Source organism: Salvia miltiorrhiza, chromosome 8, assembly GCF_028751815.1.
Source record: "Salvia miltiorrhiza cultivar Shanhuang (shh) chromosome 8, IMPLAD_Smil_shh, whole genome shotgun sequence".
Taxonomy (NCBI): Eukaryota; Viridiplantae; Streptophyta; class Magnoliopsida; order Lamiales; family Lamiaceae; genus Salvia; species Salvia miltiorrhiza.
The window spans coordinates 28,782,056-28,808,696 of record NC_080394.1 but is presented as its reverse complement, the minus strand read 5'-3'; the positions used below and the strand labels follow the sequence as shown (position 1 = coordinate 28,808,696).

Genomic DNA, 26,641 nt, shown 5'->3' with positions numbered 1-26,641 from the left:
ATAGACATTGGATTTATGTGTCTGTTGTTATAGATGTGATGTTAAAAACTATTTATAACATTGGTCCTAATTGTCCATATTTATAAGTATGATGTTATTTTAAAAAAATCATTCACGTTAAAAAAACTGTTGACCGATTCTTAAAAAAAAAAAGAAGTTTTGTTGACCCTATTAATAAAACAACTAATTTTCAATAACAAAAATATTATAAAATCATTAAAAAAACTTACACTGAAATAAAAGTAATTTAGTCAAATATTAGTCTATAGTTTTCCCTAAATCAGATTATCCCATTTCGTAATCTAGCTAATTCTGAAATCTCCTCTTTCTCGTGCTCTCGTAACTGCTGCCGCCGGAGTATTCTATCACGCCGCACGGTCGCTGGTTATTGTCGCTCACGCTGCGGCGGATCGCTCGCCTGCCCTAACTTACCCGCCTCTCTCTATCGACATCAGTCTATTGAAGCTAGTCGCAAGCAATTGTTGTTTTCCCTCAATATATATCTGCCATCGTTTCCCTCATCCCCCTCTCCGTTGACGTCGCCATCGTTGCCCCCATCGTGCCCTTCCACCGCCGCCGTCGGTTTTTGAAGGTCAGTTTGCATCTTCTTCTTTCGCGGTGTTTTTTCTTCTTCTTTTGTGTGTCATAGTTTATCGGGTGTAATTTTCTTCTTGTGGTTCTAACAATTTGACAAAATTAGGGTTCTAATTGGGGAATTAAATTTCGTCCAAATTTGACATTACAACAACATTTAATGGATTTTCTTGCCTTAATTTGTTTTTTTATTTTTTCCGATTTTGCCTTTTTAGTGATGTCTTCTGTTTATGGTTTTAGAGTTGGTGTTTCAACTGAAGTGACCAAGTAATTTTTTTTTATCCACAATGGCCATTTGAAATTTTTGCCTTCTCTTAGTGGGAACAAAACTTTTAACATACTTATATGTTGGGCTAGCCTGCAAATAACTTATGTTTCATTAGTATCATAGTATGTTTCTATTTTTTCCATTATAGGATAGATATAAGCAGTGTAATTGCATCAGGATAGAAAAAATCTTTTCTTTATCAGAAACATCAAGCTCAAGGCTTTTGATACAACTGAACTACTCGTTTTCTAAGAATTCTTGAGTAACATTTGGCAATATATCATAAAGAATTCTGTTTATGGTTTTAGAATTATGTTGATTTAGGAGTAGAGAAATTTTCAATCAAAGCTTATGCATCCATCTGTTGAAAGTTGAATTTTTGTGTTGTTGTTTTGATTCAATCTTATGTCCTGATTGTTGTTTATTTTTGCAATTCAAGCTTAGCTGCGTCAATTTTGAAGTGATATTTTGATGAGTATTTTGAGACGTACTTCAGTATTTGTTGCCAAATTAAGGGAAGTGGCTAAAGCTGAGGTTTGTCAAATTGAAATTGTTACTATTCACTTCTTGATTGGTGGAACACTCTGCATAGAACCCAATCTTCCTGATAATGTCCATAGATTATGATCAGTTAGAAAAATCCATGCTTCAATCTATCACTTTTTCTAATTAGATCACGGCCATTTGAGAGCTCTGATAATTTAAGCTTAAGTTAACAAAAATGATCTCAGGTAAATACCCAGACTAATTAGATCACGGCCGTTTGGTAGAGTTAAACCAATTATTAGTGCCAATATGATTTATTGCATGCAGATTTTTTTTTTTTTTTTGAAAAATCACAATGTAGTGTACAATAGGATTCCCACTAAGTAGATTAGAGAGCTATTGCTTAGGAATTATACCAACTTACGCCCAACAAGTCAACAACAACAAATAGATGAACACATAGACCAGGAAGCTTTCTTTGAGCTCTTCCCTCAATTGTAACTTCTTTACTTTCTTTGATCCCATACTGTCTGCACCCCAAGAAGCATAAGTTAGATAATTTTATTTTTTGGTGTTGGTATAAGGATTTAGATTGAAATCATATATAGGGGTGAGCATTCAGTTATATGGTTCGGTTTTTGCTAAAACCAAATCAAACCATATTTTAGTTCGGTTTAAAAAAAAAACCGAACCGAACCGAATTAACCGAACAAACCGAACCGAATTAACCGAAATTTTTATAATTAAAACCGAACCGAACCGAAAACCGAATTAATCCGAAGAAAACCGAAATTTTCGAAAAAAAACCGAAAAAACCGAAATTTTCGAAAAAAAAACCGAAAATTCCAAAACAAAAATTATAAAATTAAAAAATATTAGAAGTTAGATATTATAAAATTATAATTAAAATATTATATATATATATATATTATAAATATAATTCGGTTTTTCGGTTTTGTTCGGTTTTAAAAAATCCGAACCGAACCGAACCGAAAAACCGAAATTTTATGGGAAAAAAAACCGAACCGAACCGAAAAACCGAAAAAACCGAACCATATTTTAAAATTTCGGTTTGGATCGGTTCGGTTATTCGGTTTCGGATTTTTTGCTCACCCCTAATCATATATCAATCCTCCCATATTAATTTAATCAAAATATTTTGAGTAGGATTTAGTTTGTTGGTATAAGGATTTAGTTAGTTGATGAGTATGGAACACATGTATTATTGTAATGTAATTATTTGTGTATTGACGGAATGACTATATGTGGCTAATTTTTTTTATGGTCATTTTGATTGTGATTGTGTGAAGGATATGTGGTGAAGACAAAGAAGACAATATTATTGGACATATTGATAGATGCATCACATTTTGAAGGAACGAATGAGCAACAAGTGTTAACTCATTTGAATGTTAGGATTGAACTTATTTGGTAGTGGATCCACAAATGTTTACTGATTTTAGTTACAGTTATTGTTAGAATTTAACTTATTTTGTAATGGATATGGTAGATTTGATTTGGTCGAATCTTTAAGTTGTAATGAATATTGAAATTTTATAACGATTATATTATAAATATAAATGATTTTCTCATGCTTTTAAATAAATAATTGAATTTCTATGAAAAAAAATCTTATAAATTCTGAATTTAATCGATTTTAAAATTATAAAAGAGCATGATTTTTTTGGGACCTACGACACCGCTCAAAAACTGAGGTGGTATATAAGAAATAAAATGAGTGCATTTCTACTACGACAATAGACAAAAGCTAGAGTGGTATACAGAAAATACCATAGACAATCGACACCTACGACACTACTCGAAAACCATAGTGATACTAATGATACAACAACAGACTCTATGCTCTCAAAGACCACAGACAATGCCTGTTGTCATAAATATTTATGACAACAGGCAATGCCTGTGGTCTTTAAGCACTTTTTTCCAGACACCTACGACACTACCACTTACAACAACAGACATTTTCTCTAATAGACAATAGGCAATGCCCATTGTCTATTAGCTTTTCTGTAGTAGTGAATTATGAGTTTTACTGCATTAATTCCATATATACACATATATATTACGTGTGGGTTAATTAATTAACTAAGGTGTTTGATGATTGTAGGAAATTAATTCGATGCCTCTTCTGGGATTGAAACTCCAAAAATCGGAGTCGTTGCTTAGTTTGTTGGAATCAAGACTTGCAAAAGCAACCCTGTCTGAGAAGCTAAAGGCCTCCAGTTTTCCACTCTCCGCTATTTGTGTAGGAAATTGGAAGGTATAATTGTATTACTTTATATCATCATAAAATAGAATTCATCATAATTTAATTAATTAATGTTGATCTATTTTTGGCAGAGGGTGTCTAAGCTCGAAGGCGAGTTTACTGGCAAAGTGTGTACTATGCAAAGAAAAGGTTTGTTTGGGAGCTTCTTGTTGGACGACTCAAGATCAAGATGGAAATATCTTGGTCTGATATCACTGTCATTCAGGTGGTTTTGGAACCTAATCAATCTGGATATCTTCAAATTGAGGTTTCAATTTCTGCAATACATACCATATAATTAATATAGATCAAGATTCGTCTCCAAATTAATCAATATATATATATAGGGGCGCGCTCCAGTGAGACCCCCTATTTTTCGTGTAACATGAAGACAATGAATAAGACAGATAATACTAATGAACAAGACGTATATCTAACGAACAATATGTATATACTGATGAAAAATAAAATTTAAAAAATTGATAATGAATAAGACATATATACTGATGAACAAAACAATATATACTAATAAACAATGCAGTATATACTGATGAATAACAAAATTTAAAATACTATGCTCCCTCCAGGATTCAAACCCTGCGAAAAAAATCACCCTCCAGATACAATATCAGCCATAGGATTGATGAAATAAACGCACTAGATCGTGCTCTAGATCTCACTAAAATTAGGGGGTCTCATTGGAGCCGCCCCCTATATATGTGTGTGTGTGTGCAGCTGGCTAACCCACCTCTGTTCTACCGAGAAACCACACCTTAGCCAAGAAAGCATACCAACTGGCAACAGACATCTGATTTCACTGATGGTGAAGCCCCAATATACAGGTATATAGTATACATGTTTCAGTCTCGTAGCTATATAATATACTACATGTTCCAGTCTCGTATTTTATTTATAGAGTAAATATGTATATGTAACAGGAGACATATTGCAATATGCTCTCCTAAAGCACTCGATAAACACTATGAGAAGCTTCTGCGAAGCGATGAGCATCTCTTTCAACTCAGTCAGAGGCCCTTCTCGACCCACAATTCGCCTTATTTCAACACAGTAGTTTTGTCATCGCCGAGTTTGATCACTTTTCATCAACCACAGCAGCAGCCGCCTCTATATCATACTATGACAGCAGGTATACTATACTGATATATATGATGAGTTAATCTCTAGCCATTTCAACCTAATCCTGATATATTAATATTATTCTCTAGTGACATCAATACACAATGGTGTTGCAGCAGTGTGGGAGAATCAAATAAACAATGAAGCAAAATTTGTCGTCGACACATCAAAATCAAACTTTATTCCTCATCAGAAGTCGCCGCCTCTATATCATACCATGACAGCAAGTATATATATACATGATGAGCTAATCTCTAGCCATTTCAACCTAATCCTGTTATATCAATATATATTATTCTCTAGTGACAACAAGAAACAGTGTTGTTTCGGCAGTGTGGGAGAATCAAATAAACAACGAAGCAAAGTTTATCGACACATCAAGATCAAACTTTATTCCTCATCATCAGCTGCAGTATGAATACAATGAGACCAATTTCTGCTACATGGACGCTCCAGCATTCAACTAGAATCCCACCATTCATCCTATGAGCCTCTCAGCAATCCATGGCCTAAGTGATGAACACTTGATGCAGAATGGTGTTGCAGCCGCGGATGGTGAGAGATCGATGTTGCTTGATCAACTGATGAGGCAGAATGCGAATGCAGCAGTTGAAGATGGTGGGCTCTGGTAATTGGTTGATCAAACTAATTTCATGCAGAATAGTGGTGATGATTATGGCGTTTGGTTGAGTGAGCAAGTGATGAAGCATAATGCAGTTGCAGATGATAACTGGTTGGCTTTTTATATTCAAGGAAATATCCAACCACGACAACCACATTATTGATCCCAATCTAGCTACATCCTAACCATCAACTCCTTTTTTCACCTATCTCATCCCACACTCTTGAGATAATTATTAGTTCATCATGAGGTGCATTATATGTATTTTTTTTTGTTACTTTGATTCGTGTGATCTGCAACAGTAAAGGGCGGCTAAGCTGTGCCCGACTGCCCGTTGACCGTTGTTTGGTAACTCTATCGGCTATGAATTGTAGTGTATTTTTTTGAGAAGACATTCGGCTGTAAATTGTATAGTATTATTTTTGGTGTATTACTTGTGCATATGAAATTTTGTAGTGATTTTAGTCAAATTTTGTCATAAATGTGTAATCATCCGCTCTTTTATTTGATTAAAAGATTCATTGATGTTGTAGTTACTATTGCATCTTTCGGATTTGATAATAGAGTTAAATTCCGCAATATATTTCTGGAATTAGCAAAGTCATGTTATCTAGTATTTACAATAATAATATTATTTCTATTTATTATTGTTATTTAAGTCGTGAATTTATTTCAATTTGTGAAGCAAATTAAATCTACGGATTTAATTTAAAGGATGATATGCAGTTAATTAGCAAAAATTAGTATTACAGATACAAATAGTCAGATACACAGTAACCAAGACTGAAGGATTTTATTCATCTAGGTATTTGATTCAAGCCTCAAATATCTATTTATTTTCTTATTAATATATTGTTAAAAAAAGGTTAATATGCAAAAACACCCCTAATGTTACCACCCTAACTACACTTAAGCCCCTAACCTAACGTTGATAGCAACTAACACCCCAAAGTTCATTAAGTACTACAATTAAACCCATAAAATAAACAATTTCTTTCACAAAATTAAGAAATTCATTTTTTTTAGTCTATATAATATATAAAAGAGGAGTTTTCTCCCTCAATTTTTTCTCTCTCTTCTCCCATCATTTTTTCATTATTTTTCATCTCTTTTTTCTTTTACAATTTTACTACTTTTCTAAATAATATCAAATTTAATTTATGAATAAATATTTAATAAGCATCTTATATTTAAGTTTGTAACAAAATATTTAATATGGTATAAAAATTATTAAAAATAAATTTAAAACAAATAAGTTATTAAAATTTTAAAATATTCTATTTTCTATCTCTTTGTTAAAAATTTACAATTCTTTTATTTATGTCTGTGTATGAAAATATTTATTTATATGAAAAATTTGATGGGAGAAGAGAGAGAAAAAGTGATGGGAAAAAATAAAGGGAGAAAACTCTTCTTTTATATATTATATAAATAAAAAAAATGAATTTCTTAATTTTTTGAAAGAAATTTTGTTTATGGGTTTAATTATAGTACTTAATGAACTTTAGGGTGTTAATTGCTATCAACGTTATATTAGGGGCTTAAGTGTAGTTGGGATGATAACGTTAAAGGTGTTTTTGCATATTAACCCAAAAATAGAGGCAAATCATCTACTTAACACAATAACGGCGTCGTTTTTCCTCTCCCAGTTCTGCGGTTCCTTAAACCCTTCTTCAACCTCACAGTCAGACTCATCCTAGATTGAACACCCAAATTAATTCTTATGATCAATCACATAAATCCTATTCGAAAAAAAAATGTGGTCTTTGATACAGAAAAGATCATGCAGTAAAATCCCACTTCATATTTCAATCATGAGGAGTTGTTTGTTGAATTATGTCACTGAACACCAATTTTACTATTCTTCTTCCCCGGCTTACAATCATGCATCTCCTCGTCGTGCAATTGTAGCCGAGAAAAATAATGGATTCTTTTCGTCATTTGATGCGAAATGGAGGGGATCAAATTTTATGCGATTTTTGAGCTCTCAGGCTGCTGCTGAAGCATCCGCTTTCGACGGGCTGACGGTTGAAGGAATCATTGCAAACAATTGGGTGATTTATGATGAAAATGAGAGCGATTGGAAGAGTCACGCGGCAGCCATTGCTCAGTCCATTCACCTTATCAAGAAGCGCCTAAGAGTATGTTTGTGATTTGAAACAGCTTCGTGTACTCGGATCACAATGGTTGATACTTGGTGAATTTGAGCTTTGGATGTTCTAATTGATAGTTCTGTTTTTGGTATTATTTCTATGATTGGTTGAGTTTTCTTTGTGATTGAGTAAAATTAAGCTCTGATGTTTGACTGAATCGACTTAATCTGAGGTGTTGCTTTACTTCCATACATGTATTGAAGTCTTGCTTTACTTGCGTTGCTTGTTTGTGTTGGTGCATAAAGAATTTGAGTTTGCAAAGTAATTTGTGAGATTGATGACGTCTATCTCTGTAATTGGTTTTGGTGCTGATTTCTATAATTTGGTTTTATGAGGAAAATTGACATTTACTTTGCTTTGGCAGTGGAAAAAGTTGATACCTAAACTAGAGGTGTTATCAGAAGAGTTAAACAGGCCAGATTTGTGGGATGATCCTTCACATGCAGGAAAGATAAGTCGTGAGCACGGCTCAGTTATGGGCAAAATGAAAGAGGTTAATGCTTTTGAGCAAGAGCTTTTCGAACATATTGATATGATAAAGCTTGCTCGTGAGGAGAACGATGCAGAATTGCAATCGGTGGGAACTCAGTTTTTCTCCTTATAGGCACGTATATATTTCTTTATAGCTTTGCATTACTTTTATTCTAGCAGAAGATAATGCAACAGTTCGATTATTTGACCTTTAATGGCACTTTTTGGATTTTCCCCTTCATTTACTAAAATCTGTTTACTAAAGTTTATCATAAGATTAATGAATGCCGGGGGGGCAAGTGCTATCCAATGATTTTGGTTTCCACCTTGTAATGTGCCTGAAGTGGGGACGGAATTGTTTCTTGTACATTATGAAAAATCTTTGGATTATGCATCCCAGCTTGACAAGGGACACATTGCAGTGATTGCACGAATTCAGTCTTATCCTGTAGAGTCAAACTTCAAGTTGTCACAGGGATAAACACAACATATATATGACTTGTTCAAAGATAATCAATCAGTGACAATTTGAATCAATAGGTTGAATTTCATCCAATGTCAGTAAAAGTATGATTATGTTTTTCTTACGCTAGTAATTCTGTTGCTCGCATATAATATACTTTTCATTCAAGTCAATATTTGTGACTTAACTTTTTTATCAGTGATTTCATGTCCTAACCTATTCATTTATTCTATTTATTCCAGGAATCCTTGAATGCTCTACTTGTCCTAAGAAGGCATATCAAAGAAAAAGAGCTTGAAGCTTTGTTAGCTGGGGAGCATGACCCGTGCTCTTGCTTCATAGAGGTAAAGTTACTGGCTGTTCCGAATCTGCTTATGAATTTTTTTACTAGTCTTGACCAAGTTATATACTAAGGACATCTAACGTCATATCATCGTTCACATTTAAGGCTAGTTTACTCTTTTGGATGGAATGAGTTGGTGATAGATAAAATATAAAATTGAAAGATTTGAGTGCTTATTGTCAATGATTCACCCTTGCTTCACATGATCGCTTGTGGAAATCTTTAGGTAGAATCTTTGGTTTCATGGATTGGAAAAATGAACGTGATATCATGTTGCTGAAGCACGAAATGATTAATCCCGAATTTCTTGTTTTTCCTTTATCTCTTTCAGTTTTCCTATTTCCTTTTGTTTGATATTTCTGTTTTGTTCTCCATTTTCTTCGTGCTCCCCTTTGCCAGTTTTCTGCTTTGCATGTCTTCTTATTCCTGTTCTTCCTCAAAGAGTACACACCCTTAATGTTTTGAAAGCTTTTTTTTTCAAATTGAATTTGGACATGCATTGCAGTTTAGAAATTCAGAGTACTTATCAAAACTAACATAGAAAAAAAGTAGTAGGTGTGAAAGTGCTTTGTGAAAGAAAATATAGAAATCATTGTATTCTTATACCTAGTCGAGACTCGCGCACAGTCCCTAGAGCTACAGGGCTTAGGAAAGTGGCCTGTAGACTTGGGATACTGCCATGAGAAAACATGAAAGAACAGAGTAAGAAGAAAGGATAAAAAGGGTTAAGATTGAGGTAGGTAGTTTGATATTTATAGATAGTTCAATTTCAATCACAACTTTTACTGCATTTTTCAGCTGAGCCTCCAACATGTTACTATGTGGTTGTTTGTGACATGTACCCTCTGCACGAACTTATACTTTTTCGTTGCGTTTGGTTCATGTTTTGCTTTGTCTCATAGTTCATACTGCAAATTTGTTTTTGTACATCGTGAAGCCAAAACCGTTGACACCACTTAGTGCTAACTCTAGGTTCAAGCTGGAGCTGGTGGTACTGAGAGTATGGACTGGGCTTCAATGGTCATGCAGATGTACAAAAGGTGGGCTGAAAGTCGTCGTTTTAGAGTTACTGTTGTTGAGGAAATCCCAGGCGAATTGGCCGGAATCAAGGTATTCATGCTCTTAACTCCTTATACTAATTTGTGTTATAAACTTTAACGTGCACGTATACAAGTAATGTATGCTTCCAACATCCCTACCCCGGCACACTTCTTCCAGAGTTAACCATTGATCTCTTCTGTCCTTTTCGTTTATCGATCACGAAAACCTCTTCATGGTAAATCTGTTGAATAGGTGATGGAGCTTCATCATTATCGGTTGTCTCTGTTCTCTTCCTTGAGAGAAATTGGTGCTGTTTATTTGAACTTGAATCTTGATTATTATTGCATTTGTCTGTTCTGAGAAATAATTGGTCCTGTTTCGTTCTTGTCTCCTTCCATCTAAACTCTCAGAGAGCGACAATCAAGGTGGACGGCGATCATGCATACGGATACGCCAAAGAAGAAGTCGGGGCACATCGTCTGGTGCGTATCTCTCGACAGCAATAAGCGCAGGCACACCTCCTTCGCTTCCGTAGCTGTAATTCCAATCCTAGGTGAAGATTCTCCCATGTCCAAATCAACGAATCTGACCTACGGATTGAGCGGTATCGGTCAGGGGGCCAGCACGCGAACACTACTGACAGCGCTGTACAGATCACTCATATCCCTACCGGAGTCACCCATATCCTTACCGGAGTCACTGCCTCTAGTCAAAATGAAAGGTACAGCTACAACCTTGAGCATTTTCAAAAGAGGCACACTCTGGTGCATATATCTGCCCTAATTAGGATGCGCTGTACATCCGGATGTACACAAGTTTTTACCTTTTCCAAAGTCGGACCATTTTAAGATGAAAAAGATGTTCTCTGACGATGCAGGTCGCAGCACCAGAACAAGGCTCCTGCAATGGCCGTGCTCCAGTCGCGGCTGGACCAACTTGAAATGATCCGTCAAGCGCAGATGAACGCGGAGCACACGCAGTCGCTCACTGACATAAACTTCGGCAGCCAGATCCGGTCCTACGTGCTCCACGTACGCATCTCTACTGTTGTTGTCACCATCTTCTTCCCTAAAATGCCTCTCTCCCTCGCCGATCGTCTTCTTTCTTTTTGGCAGCCTTATAGAATGGTGAAGGATCATCGGACCGAGTACGAGGTTCCGGATCCGGATTCTTTCTTGCAAGGAGATGCTGATGGATTCATCTTGAGCTTTCTATCTGCCTCTTTAGACAAAGATGAAGATGATTCATAGCCAATCAAGAGATTTTCTTGTTTCCATTTCATGCACTTGTAGTAACTGTAGTAACTTCTCTTAAAAAAAAGTAACTGTAGTAACTAATAGTAGTACTTTGTATTTCTTAACTCAAAAGGTAGGAGAAGGGTCACAGTTTGTTTCTCTTTTTCTCTCTCTTTGAATCATTCAATCGAAATTTCCATTGCCACTTATATGAGTATATCTCATGTTAATAAATATTTGAGAACTGATATTTTAGCTTAATTGAAAATATCCAGTGCTAAATAAGTGAATGAATTTATTTTTTGGTTGATTATAATCTATGATCCCAATTTTAATTTTAGTGCTTGTTTGTTCTCAACTTCAATTTATTTTTAGAATATCCTAGTCATAAATCAAATAAATGCTAACACTCAATAACAAATCATAGTTAACTATTTATTTTTTGATCAAACCTACTGATTTAATCCAAGGAGTATGATATATGTAGGTTTGGTATTTTTAAGGAACAATATTTAAATTACCGATCAAGTAAACATATTATATTTTTAATTATATAATTTGAATATCCTAATTTGGAGAAAAGAATAATAATAAAAAAAGGTATAACTAACACATGGAACAATAGAATTTTATTAGAAAAAAAAATGTGATTGGTGTCGTAAATTAAATGAAAAAGAAGAAATAATGTAATACAAACTTTTCTTTTTCCATGTTTGATGTATCTCTAAAAAAGAGAGAAAAAAGAGGATCCGATTAACTAGTTAATTAAAACAAACGATCCTTCCTGACATAAAAATAAAAAACTTAATTAACTGTATTTTAATTTTCCCGCCATAAACCTGAAATTGTTGTTATTAAGAAGAGTCCTTGGCAGCTACAACTCTAGTGCTGATCAGTGATCACTATATATAAACATGCTTCAATTACTCCCTCTTCTTGAAACAAACCCGGATTTTCAGAATCTACTAAAATTCTCCTGCGTTTTTATCTCCTGGCGCCAATCTACGTACAACCCAACACCCTGCATGCTTTGCCTCATAATCAATACTATTTGCCTTGTAAACCGCGAGTTGAAGCATGGCTGGTAATTCGCAGGGCTCTCGACGCTTCACTCTGCAGGTTTCGATCTTTCTCTGTGTGTATGTGTGTGAGTCCGATGAATGAATCAAACATTGATTTTTAGGGTTTTTACAATTAATTTGTGAATGAGGTTTCTGTTATTGGCATGGCTGCTGCTCTTAATTATTTGATTTCTCAACATGTCTTGTATTTGTTCTAGTTTCTCTCTTCCAATCCAAGTTGGCTTCACGGCTTAATGAATAATGATGAGTTTAATTAATTTATGAGAGAAAGCGAAAGGAATTATGAGTTTTATTGCATTAATTCCATATATATATTAGAGGCAAATATTACCCCCAGCCCCAGGCCCCGGCCCCTTCCCACCCACACCCAAAATATATTCTCATCGCCCTCCCATCTCTTCAACAACAAGTCCTCATTGTCATTGAGGTGGGACAAGATCGCGCGCGGCCTGGCCTCCGCTCTGCTGTATCTGCACCAGGAGTGGGAGCAGTGCGTGGTCCACAGGTCCAGCAACGTCATGCTGGACTCCGGATTCAACGCGAAGCTCGGGGACTTCGGGTTGGCGAGGCTGGTCGACCACGACAAGGATCCGCATACGACCATCTTGGCCCCGGAATGCGTGATGACGGGCAGGGCCAGCAAGGAATCGGATGTGTACAGCTTCGGGGAGATAGCGACGGGGAGGAGGGTGGGATGAGGACGGTGGAGTGGGTGTGGGAGCTCTATGGGAGAGGGCAGCAGCTTGAGGCGGCGGATAGGGGTTGGATATTTGATTTCTGGGGATTGAGATTGGGATTCAGGTGAAGGGGAAATGGGTGGGGTTGGCTATTTCTTATGTTTTTCTTTCTTCTAAATTTTTTAATTATATTTTATTTTAATTTTATTTTTTTTCATATTTATTCTTTATTAGTAAAGTAGTATATTCACACAAAACGTGATTAGAATTAATATATTTTTACTTTTTTGGTTAATATTAACCTTTTGTTAAGTAAAATGGTTAATTAAAGATATTAACACTATATATTATGTGTGGGTTAATTAATTAATTAAGGTGTTTGATGATTGTAGGAAATTAATTCGATGCCTCTTCTGGGATTGAAACTCCAAAAATCGGAGTCGTTGTTTAGTTTGTTGGAATCAAGACTGGCAAAAGCAACCTTGTCTGAGAAGCTAAAGGCATCCAGTTTCCCACTCTCCGCTATTCGTGTAGGAAACTGGAAGGTATAATTATATTACTTTATATCATCATAGAATAGAATTCATCACAATTTAATTATTTAATGTTGATCTGTTTTTGGCAGAGGGTGTCTAAGCTCGAAGGCGAGTTGACTGGCAAAGTGTACTATGCAAAGAAAAGGCTTGTTTGGGAGCTTCTTGTTGGACGGCTCAAGATCAAGATGGAAATATCTTGGTCCGATATCACTGCCATCCAGGCGGTTTTGGAACCTAATCAATCTGGATATCTTCAAATTGAGGTTTCAATTTCTGCAATACATACCATATAATTAATATAGATCAAGATTCGTCTCCAAATTAATCTAAATATATATATATATATGCAGCTGGCTAACCCACCTCTGTTCTACCGAGAAACCACACCTCAGCCAAGAAAGCATACCAACTGGCAGCAAACATCTGATTTCACTAATGGTGAAGCCCCAATATGCAGGTATATAATATACATGTTTCAGTCTCGTAGCTATATATTATACTACATGTTTCAATCTCGTATTTTATTTACAGAGTAAATATGAATTATGTAACAGGAGACACATTGCAATGTGCCCTCCTGGAGCACTCGATAAACACTATGAGAAGCTTCTGCGAAGCGATGAGCATCTCTTTCAACTCAGTCAGAGGCCCTTCCCGACCCACAATTCGCCTTATTTCAACACAGTAGTTTTGCCATCACCGAGTTTGATCACTTTTCATCACCCACAGCAGCAGCAGTCTCTATATCCTACTATGACAGCAGGTATACTATATTGATATATATGATGAGTTAATCTCTAGCCATTTCAACCTAATCCTATTTCAACTTAATCATGTTATATTAATATTATTCTTTAGCGACATCAATACACAATGGTGTTGCAGCAGTGTGGGAGAATCAAATAAACAACGAAGCAAAATTTGTCGTTAACACATCAAGACCAAACTTTATTCCTCACCAGCAGCAACCGCCTCTATATCCTACTATGGCATCAGGTATATATATATGATATATGATATATGATGAGTTAATCTCCAGCCATTTCAACCTAATCCTGTTATATTAATATATATTATTCTCTAGTGACAGCAAGAAACAATGGTGTTGCGGCAATGTGGGAGAATCAAATAAACAACGAAGCAAAGTTGGTCGACACACCTAGACCAAACTTTATTCCTCATCATCAGCTGCAGCAGCAACATTATGAATATGAATACAATGAGACCAATATCCGCTACATGGACGCTTCAGCATTCAACCAAAATCCCACCATTCATCCTATGAGCATCTCAGCAATCCATGGCCTAAGTGATGAACACTTGATGCAGAATGGTGTTGCAGTCGCGGATGGTGAGAGGTCGATGTTGCTTGATCAAATGATGAGGCAGAATGCGGATGCAGCAGTTGAGGATGGTGGGCTCTGGTCATTGGTTGATCAAACTAATTTCACGCAAAATAGTGGTGACGTTTGGTTGGGTGATAATGCAGTTGCAGATGATAGCTGGTTGGCTCCTTATATTCAAGGAAATATCCAACCACGACCACCACATTATTGATCCCAATCTAGCTACATCCTAACCATCAACTCATTTTTTCACCTATCTCATCCCTCACTCTTGAGATAATTATTAGTTCATCTTTTTTGTGGATTTGAGTTCATCATGAGGTGCATTATATGTATTTTTTTTTGTTACTTTGATTCGTGAGATCTGCAACAGTAAAAGGCGGTTAAGCTGTGCCCGTTGACCGTTGTTTGGTAACTTTATCGGCTATAAATTGTAGTATATTTTTTTGAGAAGACATTCAGCTATAAATTGTATAGTATTCTTTTTGGTGGATTACTTGTGCGTATGAAATTTTGTGGTGATTTTAGTCAAATTTTGTCATAAATGTGTAATAACCCGGTCTTGTATTTGATTAAAAGATTAGTTGAAACAGTAGTTACTATTGCATTTTCTTAGGATACCCAAGTTTTCAGCCAACATCCACCCTTTATACATTAGCCAACAATCTTTCATCCTTTCCCTTATGCACTAGCAATTTGAGAGAATGAGATAGAAATTGTCCAACTTCTTCTGCCTGAACTTCCAAGAGCTTAAGCTTTCTCTATTCCATTCTAGATTTCTCCTGCATTTGTTAAACGAAACAAACCATGATATTATTTCAGTTTTATTTTATCCCCTGAAATCAATAGCAACACAGAACAAACACGCAAGTGAGGACTAGTTTGAAAACATAGCAACCACAACACCTTTTAATCTCTTGCATAAGTGACTAATTGAATAATTTAAGTTTGAACTTAGCTGCGTTGGTCGGGGGACGAATCGAAGTCGAGAGAGGGAGATTTGAGAATTGAGAAGAAAAAGGAAACAACGTGTTTGAGGAGAAGAAGGACGAATTTGGGCCATGTTTATTATTTTTGTGAGATTTGGGTTTCCTTTTAGATTTTGAGATTTGGGCTGCTCTTTATCTTTCTTGATGGACCGATATTTGGGCTGAGATTTTATAAAGAAGGGTGATTCCATTTTACTCACCATAACACCCTATTTAAAATAAAAATAATAAATCATTATGAGTTTACTATTTTATCCCTATAATTTAAAAAATAAATTTTTAAATAATACCACCTCCAAAATATAAAAATGTACATCCTCTCTTTTCCCGGAATTTGCATAACTTAATAGTTTACCACCAACGACGACAATTTGAAACCTTTGTCGAGATCTGATGATGAATTTTTGGTCATGTTGGAAACAAGAGTATGTGCAGAGAAAAAATAATTTTGCTATTTATCAATCAACTCAAAAGTCTTCTTCTTGTTAAACCCCAGGTCATTCCTTTTGATCTACTTAGCTTCAAATTTTGCATCATCCTTTCAGCCATTTTGGGTGCTCATCAATTATTACCTTTAATCAATTTCAATACACATAGCAATCACACCGCTCTTGTGTTTTATTACCAATATACTAGTACGTCCTCCCGTGCGATGCACGGACTATGACATATTTTTTAATTTTAATTTTTTATGTTTTAAAGTACGTAAGAATATCATAATATCATCGGTTGTGAATTAGATTAACTGATAATACTACTTTTTCTACTAATTAAATTATTTAAATATTACTCCAATATGTACAGATATTTTAACTTTGAAAATATGTGTCATAACTCATAACTATTTTCGTAAGATTTTAATAAATGAAAATATGACTTTGACATATACAGTAACTAAATTATAAACCACAAAATATTGAAATATAAAATCATAAAATATTATTGATTTTGAGATACTTCATTTTACATAACATTCTTACTGGTATGACAAAATTATAGAAAATGACATCATCATTTTTGCCATTTTCCATTAGTTGAAAACGGGAAAATGCTTATGTATATTATATAAAAATCGCAAATAAATTTTGGTAAATCCATTTTCGAGATTACTGTTATTCCATACCTATTCTTGCAGTACTTACTGTTTCTTAAATAAATTTCACAGTAGGTATTTTTATGCAAATATTAATGAATTAAGCACATTCATTTCTCAAAGTCCAAGTATATAAATATAGATATCTACATGAGAATGTAAAAATCTTAACATCTAAATATAAATATCCTTTTTACAAAAGGTTATCATCGAGATTTTTTTCGAAATATAAACATGAGTATGAAAAATAAAACCACCCATTTGGATGCTAATAAATATGAGTATGAAAAATAAACCACCCATTTAGATATGTTTCACCATTGTTTTTGAAGCTACTATATAAAAGATATTTCAAATTCAATAGCATAGTAACCTTTTCAATGTAGATCTCTTTAATATTGTTGTAGCCACAAAAGGATCTCCAAGTAGCTTGGAATAAACTTTTAATTACACCATATTAGTCTTTCTTGTCCAACATAAGACATATAAATCTCCCTTTTTCAGTAGTATCACTATGATCATTTCATTTGTGATAATTTTAACTTTAGAAAAATGTCCAAAAAATCACATATTCATGGTGTAGATTAAAGAATTTAGAACTATCCCATAGCATAACTTACAATGAATACACAAACTAAATACCTATCATTTAATATATTGAATACACAGGATGTGCCCAAACCTAATCTAAGCACATGAGACGAATGAAAATTTGTAGCCCATTTGTTTCTAGCACAGCAACGACCTGCAAAATTAAATATTATTCAAGTGAATCCAAAGTTTTACTGGATCATATTGTATTCATTGTTGTTAGAGTATATTAGCTGGGATTCTTCTTCTTTTTTTCCTTCTTCTGCTAAACTTAGTCAAATTCTGCAATTAATCAACTAAGATATGAAAAAAAGAAGAGAAAATTTATATGAGAAAGCGAGAGTAAGGAGGCAGATTGCACCTGGCTAATAATCGTTGTCGTTGTTGTTGCCTACACTGAAACAATAATAAAAGATGCAAGTCATAGTTTAAATTCAAGAATAAAGTGAAAATAAAAGGTTGCATAACATTAAAAAAAAATAAAAAAAAAAATAGATGAGATACACCTTATCAACGGCTACCTAGATATCCTAAAATTTCAAATCTAGTCCAATACTTATCCTATAAGGTTAAAGGTATCTTATAATCATACGAAATAAGTTGTGATATTAAAATATTGTATAACATCCATGAAATCTCAAATTCAAGCACACAAAAAAGAAAATAAAAGAAAAGGAAAAAACAAATTTTCCATAAAATCTGTCAATTATCCCTTGTAGAGCAACATCCAAAAATAACATAACTAAACTAAAAAAATATCGCATCTCTATCTATCTCCTATCGTCGACACTGTCGTAGTCCATCTGCGGCGTAACAGAATGACAACCCAACAGAGTAATGTTAAGGCTCCATAAAATTATAATATGTTCTTTAAGTCTTATTCGCTCAAATTTAGATACACATAGTTCTGTTACTTCAGTCATATATGAGGCACCATGTGCGAAAACATTATTAGAAAAAAAATCTTTAAAATCTATAACTTGTTGAAAGAAAAAGCTCCAATTAACAGCACAATAACAACTATTGACTAATCACATCATCAAGGGAGCATAGCAAAACACGTCAATACAGATTTTGCTTGCAAGATAAGCATAATACATATAGTAATAGATAAAAAAAAAGTTAATGATCAATAAACAATGATATGATCAAAATTTGTCTTTTTTCCCTAACTTCTAGAATCATTTAAATTGTAAACAGTACACTTCTACATATTACTTTCTCCATATTAGGGATACCATTAGAGCCATAAGCTTTTTCTACAACCTGCGCACATTAAAATCGATGCCCATGAAAATCTATATATCATTCATCTCAATTTTTATCGAGATTTTACAAAAGATGCAGCAATTCCTGCAAATTCCTCAAAAAAGTCCCAAAGAAATGGAAAAAATATTCACGCACCACTGACATGAAGAATCAAGAGTGAACTTTTTTGTAACAAAATTGATATCAACATGATTGAGAGAAGGCTTTGACTCAATATATACCTAGCAGATCTATTCTATTACCTTCTTGTGGACGTGGAATAGTCATCTTTGGATAATAATGCACCTCAATCACCTGACGGGAAGACTTCTTCCACGTCTTTGTGCTGATGCAACTGACTGCGGCAGCGAATTCTGAAAGCGAATGCAGCAGAGATTTCGCTAAATCCATATTTTGTTGCTTTAGTGATTGTGAGAAAACGTGTGAGAGAGGATGATAGAGAACGTGTGGGAGAGGGAGAGAAATTTGCTGCTTAATGCTCTAACCGTAATTTTACCTAAAAAAATAGCTGCTCTTATCAACTGTGTTTTCATATACTCCATAGATATAGATATATAGATTAATAGAGCCGTTAAAGTTGAGGAATATTCTGTTTAAAAATGACGGTAAGTTATATTCTGTTAAACTGGTTCTTTATATATTATATAGATTAGCCAAAAATCAGGACAAAAAAAAAAACATCGTTGTGGAATTTATTTTGACAAATTTGAAGAAGATGCTACTTAAATTTAACTCATGGGCTCAAAGAGAGAAGTGCGGCGATGAATTTATTTTCAGTGCAGGCTTTGGTGAATGGCCTAAAACCAGAATCACTCGATTTTTCTTTTGGCCTAGACTAATTGTAAGCGATGAGATTTGAAAGCATATTCTTAGAAGGACATGTGGGCATGAAGCCAAATTGCAAAAGACACTAGTGGCATCGCATGTATATAGCGCGATGGTGCCTGAAGCCAATGCAGATGCCCTGTTCCTCTATAGCCTCCGGCAACTGCTTTTAGGATTTTGTCATGCCCAATTTTTTCTTCAAATTTTGGGGGCAAAATTATTAATTTTAACATTATAGGGATAAAATAGTATTTTTATTACTTTTTAAAATATGAGGCTATAGTGAATAAAATGGAGGCTATGAATAGAATTACCTATAAAGAATGGGTAGTTGTTTTAAAGCCTGGGCCCAGAGTTATGGGTCTAAGAGTATTATCAGTTGTGGACAATTTTTTATTAAATTATTGGGCTGGAGTTTAATTATTTTGGGGCAGATTTTATTTAAGGGTGGACTGAATATTTTTTTTTAAAAAAAAAACTGGGCTATTATTGGTGGGGTTATTCTATTCATAGCCTCTTTTTTAGTTTTTATAGCTCATTTTTAAAAATTATAGTAATAAATATACTATTTTACCCCAAATTTCTAAATTAAATTTCTAATAAATCATCACAATCTCATAGCCACCGTCTTCTCAAAACTATGAACCCTAAAATTTGGAAGAAGAAAAACTTTAAATTCATAGCCACCAAATTAAAAATTACGCACTTTAAATTCTGAAAGAAGAGAAATGTAAAATTCATTGGACAATGTTCCTATAGCCTTGATCTATTATTCCTCACAAAATAAAAAAAATTCCAAGAAACAAAAAATAAAGTAAAAAAAAAACATCAAACAATAGAGATAAAGAGAGACTCGTATTCATATTTTTACAGTTTTTTATTTGTTCAGTGCACATAGCACACCCTTAATGGCTGCCATCTTTTGCTTTGTTTCCTTGTAATTGCGTTCTTCCATAAAACTCAATATATTATTCATTGTGAAATCATTCCACATCAACACAATTTTCAGAGGGGGTTTTTCACTTCTTAGAATTTTTTGTTTTGGGAAGAAGAATAGATCGAGGCTATTGGAACAGAGTCCAACGAATTTTACATTTTTTTTTCAGTCAAATTTTAGGGCTCATATGTTTGGGAATATGATGGGTATAAGATTTTGAGGATTTATTAAGAATGTAATTTGGAGGTTAGGGATAAAATGGTATATTTATTATTATTATTATTATTATTATTATTATTATTATTATTATTATTATTTTAAAGAGCTATGAGGAGTAAAAATGAGGCTATGAATAGAATTACCCTTATTGGTGATTATTTTTGGGTTGTCGTAATTATTTATTTAAGTCCAATCGACAGTCAATTTAGATTAATGGCTTAATTAGACACAGTTATTTCTAATTACCGATTAAAGCTAGAACAAGAGTATTGTTTTAGTAAGGGTGCGTTTTCTTTGATTGTAAAATTATCATGGGAAAATGAGAAGTAACCAAAATTTCACCCTTTAAATTCTTCATTTCTTTTCCCTAATTTCCTACTTGACCCTTACTCATTCCTCATTTTTACTACAAAGGAGGGATAATATTATCCCTCCATTTTAAGGATCGAGTAAGAAATGAGTAAAAAAATTGAAAGGATTTTAAGGCTGAAATTTTATTTATCCCTTCTTTTCTCATGATAAATTTATAACCAAATAAAATGCACCCTAAGTGGTATGAATACCCGAAGACGAGTGGATTAATTAAGATTATTAATATGATCTCGTTAGACGAGCTTTAATCCCATAACATGGGTTATTAATAGACTTTTTCAGATTAATAATTACTGAATAAGAGTCATGCATAGCTAATTATGCATTCTCATTAATTTAGAATTTTCCTCGAGCTATGTGTCTTGCATCATATTTTCACAATTAAGGTCAAGAGTGAGAGTAAGAGCTACTCAGGGAGTCACACTACCATAGCATTTCTTACGCATAAAATAAAATATTATTGAGGAACTATTAAAATTTATGCTTCAAAATGTGAATTAGATCTTTAAATGATTTACACTATGCTATTTATGCTTGTTACGCCTAAGTAATTTACGCTATGCTATTTACGCCTAAATATTTTACGATTTAGTATTTACACTTTGTTACACCTAAGTGATGTATGTTTTGTTACACTTAAGTAAATTACGCTTAGATGAGTTACGCTTAAGTTATTGAATTAAAGCGTAGTTCGTGAAATAATATGTCATGAATCATCAATTCGGTCATGAATCACATAGTTCATTGCATGAATTATTTCATATAGAACTGAATCAAATCAAAACAATTTTTTGATTCGTGTTGTATCAACGGGTGATTCATGCAATTTGATTTTCGATTTATTCTGTATCAACACGTAATTCATGCAATTTGAAGAAAGAACTGAGAAGATTTGTTAGTATAGGATTTTACGTGTAGATTAGGATTTAATGTGTAAAGATATGTTTTGATATGGAAAGAATTTAAATAGATTATGGTAACCGAATCTGATCATTAAAATGACAAAAAAATCCTCTAAGTTTATGGACGTTTATTTTGAGGCTGATTTTTTGAATAAAATCAAGCCATAGGATCTAGAATAATAAAGGGGTGAGATCCATTCCTATTTTATACAAAAAAAACTGTTTTTATTTTAGCCCAACTCTCTCTCTCTCTCTCTCTCTCTATATATATATATATATATATATATATATATATATATATATATATATATATATATATATATATATATGGGAAGGCTAAAATAAGAACGCTTCTTAAAATATAAATTAGGAACCATTTTCAGTCCTTAAATCATCAAGATCTACGGTTGATTCATCACCTTGTTGGATAAATTCATGGTCCTGAGTTCGAATCCCAAAAGTAGCAAAAAATTATTTTTCGCAATTCATGCCTTTATACAGTTTATTCATGCGTGTTATACATAAAATTCATGCATTTTTGCTGGTTCGTAATTCTTAAAATAAGGATGGTTTATTGAATAACCGCCCCCTATATATATATATATATATATATATATATATATATATATATATATATATATAGGGTTCAATTCTAGTGAGAAGCCGGAAATAAGATTAATGAACTTTTCAATAAATTCTTTGAACTTTTCAATATAACTGACGAACCCACAAATCTATTTAATTTGTTAAAAAAGATGTTATAGCCAAGAATTGAACCCCAGATCAACCGCGAGTTCATAAGAATTTACAGTAAAGTTCATCAAAATATATTAACTTATAAATTCCTTCCCACTTCTCAACACATTTGAGCTTTTCAATTGAATATATATATATATATAGGGGCGCGCTCCAGTGAGACCCCCCTATTTTTCGTGTAACATGAAGACAATGAATAAGACAGATAATACTTGATGATGAGTAATATGTGCAGAGCAGAGAAATGGTCTCAGCCAGAGAAGTAAGAGGGACGGGCCTTATCAGAGGAACGGTCAACACCAGAGAAGTCAGTCTCGCCCGGGAAATGGTTTTTTGCCAGAGGAGTCACCAAAAGAGCGGGAAAATCTCCCGCGTGAAGACAGAATTACCATTATGCCCCCGACCATGCAAGATGCATGTTCCAACGATGAAATTACTCTTTTACCCTTAACGTGTAATCTATAAATAGCCCTTAGCATGTACCTTGTAAAGGGACGCTTTCAATACTGATACTACTGCAACAATCTTCTCTCGTGCTCTCGACAATCTAGCAATCTCTTCTCACTTTTCCGATCAATCTCTAGGTAAAATCCACAATTCACCGATAATTTACCGAACAAACGATCACCGTTCATTTACGCTTCACCATCTGGCGTCGTCTGTGGGAAGTCCTGGGCTAAGACGTGAGGTTCGACTGCCTGCGCATGCAGATCCGTAATTGTGGTCGAATTTGTGTGCGCAGGTCTCAATTGAGTTGATAATTCGATTACCCAACCAAAACCGGACCTATACTCGTGTTTTCATGCTGATCCACTTCCGATCCTTTAAGATCGATGGTTTTTTATGTTTTCCTTGCATGTGCATGTGGGGAAGGGTATGGGAATTGAGGATCGAAGGTCGATTTGTGGTTATTTTGCAAGCGATCATGATAATTGTGTATGGTTATGCTGTTTTCTTGTTTAATTCTTATTTTCCTTATGAATCTAACGTGTTTCGCTAATGATCTATTAACTGGTGCTCTGTTTTCGTGTTTTTGGGATTTTCACGGTTCAATTACCGAGTAATACGTCTTCTCTTTGGAATTTGACTCCGAATCTATGGGGAAATCTCTATTGTTCTCTATGCTTACGTTTTAAACCGTGCTCTGGGTTTATTTCCTAGTGCACGGGGTTGTTTTCTTATGGGATCTCTTAGTGGCTTCCGTGCCAGAGTTCACGATACCCCACATTTCGTACTCCTCCGATAACGGATAATCCAATTTACTTTTTACTTGAAATGTCTTCTCACATTTTCCATGTCTAGGTACTATGGGTTCTTCGAACGCTCACCGCACTCTGGAGAAGGAATTTGACAACGTTGGGCTTAACTCCGCTGCTCACACCACTGAGGTTCCTACTTCGCTGTTCAACGGTGTGCAGGCTAGCACCGTCTTCACCACGCCGCCAGGCTTTCACGCTATCTCAGCTACCCCACTGACAGGGCAGAATGTTAACATCTAGAGATCTGCTCTGGTGACACCGCGTTCCGACATGCCAAGCTTGGTCCCCACATCTGGTGGTGGATCGCTAAACTTTGGATTGGCAGAGCAGATGATGGCTCTGCTTAACTACGCTACTGTGCGCCAGGCCTTGGGGACTCCTTTGCTGTCTACCGTCCCCGCTACAGCTCCCCTGATGGGTGCAATTAATCCATAGGGCACTGAAGTCCCGCCTCCTGCTGCTCTGGAAGTAAACGACCCGTTCGCCAACAAACAGGCTGTGATGCCTAGGGAGATACAGAAGGTCCCTGCTGAGAGGGAAGTGGAGAGAAGACCAGAGGGGAGCCGAGTTAGGCTCAATAGCATCGTCAGGAAGGAGGGGGTTGACGAGTCTGATAGTCAATCCGTCACTCCCATATTCGAGAAGGGAAGGCCAAGGGAGAACAGGAGGCTGAAAAACCAAGTATCACAACTGAAAAACCAGCTCAAGGATTTGGAAAACTCGTTGATGGAGAAGTCCCAGAGGGACGAAAGGGTACAAAGATCAGAGAAATCCCAGAGGGCAGAGAAGTCGTACCGATCAGAGAGATCACGCCGGTCAGAGAAATCACAACAAACAAAGAGGTCAGAGGGGCAGGAGCAGGAGTACTCCTCCGGGAAGCAGGACCACAAGGTTCACAAACGTCATGCTCATGACCCACCAAGGGACAGAAGGGGGCACGGAAGGAACAAGGATGACAAGCGAGCTAAAATATTGAGGGTCCCCACCACCAGCAGGAGCCCTTTCTCCGCTAACATTCTGGCGGACACTCTGCCAAGAAGTTACAAACCCATTTCTCTGACTACGATGGTACCACTGATCCAGAAGTACACCTCAACCGGTTTGAAGGATTGGTTACTCTCCACATGTACACTGAGGGCATCAAATGCCGGATATTCTCCACCACGCTAACCGGACCTGCCCAGTTGTGGTTTGGGACACTCGCCCCAAATTCCATTCATTCATTTGAAGACTTACAAACGCGTTTTCTAAGATAATTCGCAAGCTCACGAAGGGTAGGGAAGTCAGCCCTTTCCCTAATGGATATTAAACAAGATCAGAATGAAACACTGCGGGAGTATACTGCTAGGTTTAACCTCGCTGCTCTGGAGGTGCCAGAAGCAGAATCTCAGATCAAGAACTGCGCCTACATCAGAGGGCTAAAGCCGGGACTCTTCTTCGATGAGTTACAGATCAGACCGGCCAGGGACTTTGATGATATCATGGCTCGGTTGCTAGGGTATTTGCAGTTAGAGGATTCCAGGATGGCACGAAAAGCGGAAAATGACAAACACAAGGCTAAGAAGGCCGAGGATACAACAGAGCGGTACAACAGAAACCAGGATCGGGCCCCTTTCAGAGGATTGCCCCCGAGGGTACCCCCTACCCAAGCAGAGGGACCACCGCGCCAACAGCGCACTGTGAATGAGGTCAATCGTTTTGATGCATATACCCCCTTGAACAAATCTCCGGATGAGATATTTCATTTAATTAAAAATCAGCCGTTTTTCCGGGCACCCGGCACCTATCGGGATGGGCAGCCACAACAGGGCCCTAATAATAAATTGTGTGAATACCATAACGCTTATGGGCATTATACCAAGCATTGCGGGCACCTTAAGCATCAGTTGGAGTTTCTGGTGCGCCAGGGTAATCTGGATCAATTTATTGCCAGAGAGAATGAAGGCCGAGATCAAAGGCCAGAGCAGAGAAATGAGCCTCGATAGGACCAGGGGAACAACCGAGACCGAAGGCCAGATGAAAATCGGGATAATCGCCGAGGAGGAGCAGAGGGTCGGGTACCTCCCTTCCCATACCGAAGAGAGGTGCACATGATCTTTGGGGAAAATGGGATACCTACATCCAACAGGGCCAAGAAACAGGTTGTACGTGCAGTAAAAACCGGGTATTATTCCAAGCAAGTGATGGAAATTACGGGCGCGGCAGAAGAGCCGGTCATCAGTTTCGGGGCAGAGGACCTGCGAATGCTTATGTATCCGCACGACGATGCGCTGGTTATCACGGCAGACATAGCCGGTTGCATTGTTCATCGTGTCTTCGTAGACTCGGGCAGTGCAGTAAATATATTATATCTGGAGTGCCTCCAGAACATGGGAGTTGAAACCCACATTGAACCAACAAACGCCCCTTTTATTCGGGTTCGGGGGAGAAATGGTCATGCCAATAGGTTTCGTGGAGTTGTCGTTAAGTCTCAGCAATGCGGACGCTAGCAAGACCAGGGTAATATGATTCCTGGTAGTAGATATGGCAAAACCATCCTACAATGTAATACTCGGCCGACCTGCCTTGACGACGTTCAGGGCAATCATCTCCATGTTCCACCTGAAGATGAAATTATCCATCGGAGGGGGAAGAGTGGGAGAAGTATGGGGTGACCAAAAAATGTCAAAAGCATGCCATGTACAGATACTTACACACTCTTCGGGG

At 35.9% G+C, this 26,641-nt stretch overlaps 1 protein-coding gene, 2 long non-coding RNA genes and 1 pseudogene across 5 annotated transcripts; 3 read left to right on the top strand and 1 right to left on the bottom strand.

The window, feature by feature from the left end:
• Positions 1-273: 273 nt before the first annotated feature.
• On the top strand, positions 274-2,940 carry LOC130997499 (uncharacterized). The gene is made up of 2 exons (XR_009093106.1): positions 274-592; positions 2,659-2,940. It is a non-coding gene; the product is annotated as an uncharacterized LOC130997499 (long non-coding RNA).
• A 4,063-nt stretch (positions 2,941-7,003) lies between these two features.
• On the top strand, positions 7,004-11,291 carry LOC130997494 (peptide chain release factor PrfB2, chloroplastic-like; annotated as a pseudogene).
• A 752-nt stretch (positions 11,292-12,043) lies between these two features.
• Positions 12,044-15,209, top strand: LOC130997496 (uncharacterized). The gene is made up of 7 exons (XM_057922823.1): positions 12,044-12,201; positions 13,234-13,386; positions 13,467-13,640; positions 13,728-13,834; positions 13,932-14,140; positions 14,236-14,373; positions 14,462-15,209. Exons 1-7 carry the CDS (start codon positions 12,160-12,162, stop codon positions 14,932-14,934), a joined length of 1,296 nt encoding a protein of 431 aa, XP_057778806.1. The 5' UTR covers positions 12,044-12,159; the 3' UTR covers positions 14,935-15,209.
• A 2,149-nt stretch (positions 15,210-17,358) lies between these two features.
• Positions 17,359-19,292, bottom strand: LOC130997497 (uncharacterized). Of its 3 annotated transcripts, XR_009093103.1 has the most exons (3): positions 18,908-19,208; positions 17,758-17,792; positions 17,359-17,550 (listed from the first exon to the last, which is right to left on the bottom strand). It is a non-coding gene; the product is annotated as an uncharacterized LOC130997497 (long non-coding RNA). The 3 variants fall into 3 exon arrangements; XR_009093105.1 differs by having other exon boundaries at positions 17,359-18,662; positions 18,908-19,292; XR_009093104.1 differs by having other exon boundaries at positions 17,359-17,792; positions 18,908-19,292.
• Positions 19,293-26,641: the final 7,349 nt, after the last annotated feature.

Coding starts and splice junctions, on each gene's coding strand:
- LOC130997496 (XM_057922823.1), top strand. CDS start 12,160: ATGGCTGGTAATTCGCAGGGCTCTCGACGCTTCACTCTGCAG. Junction 12,202..13,233: donor CTCGACGCTTCACTCTGCAG/GTTTCGATCTTT, acceptor TGATGATTGTAG/GAAATTAATTCGATGCCTCT. Junction 13,641..13,727: donor CTGGATATCTTCAAATTGAG/GTTTCAATTTCT, acceptor ATATATATGCAG/CTGGCTAACCCACCTCTGTT.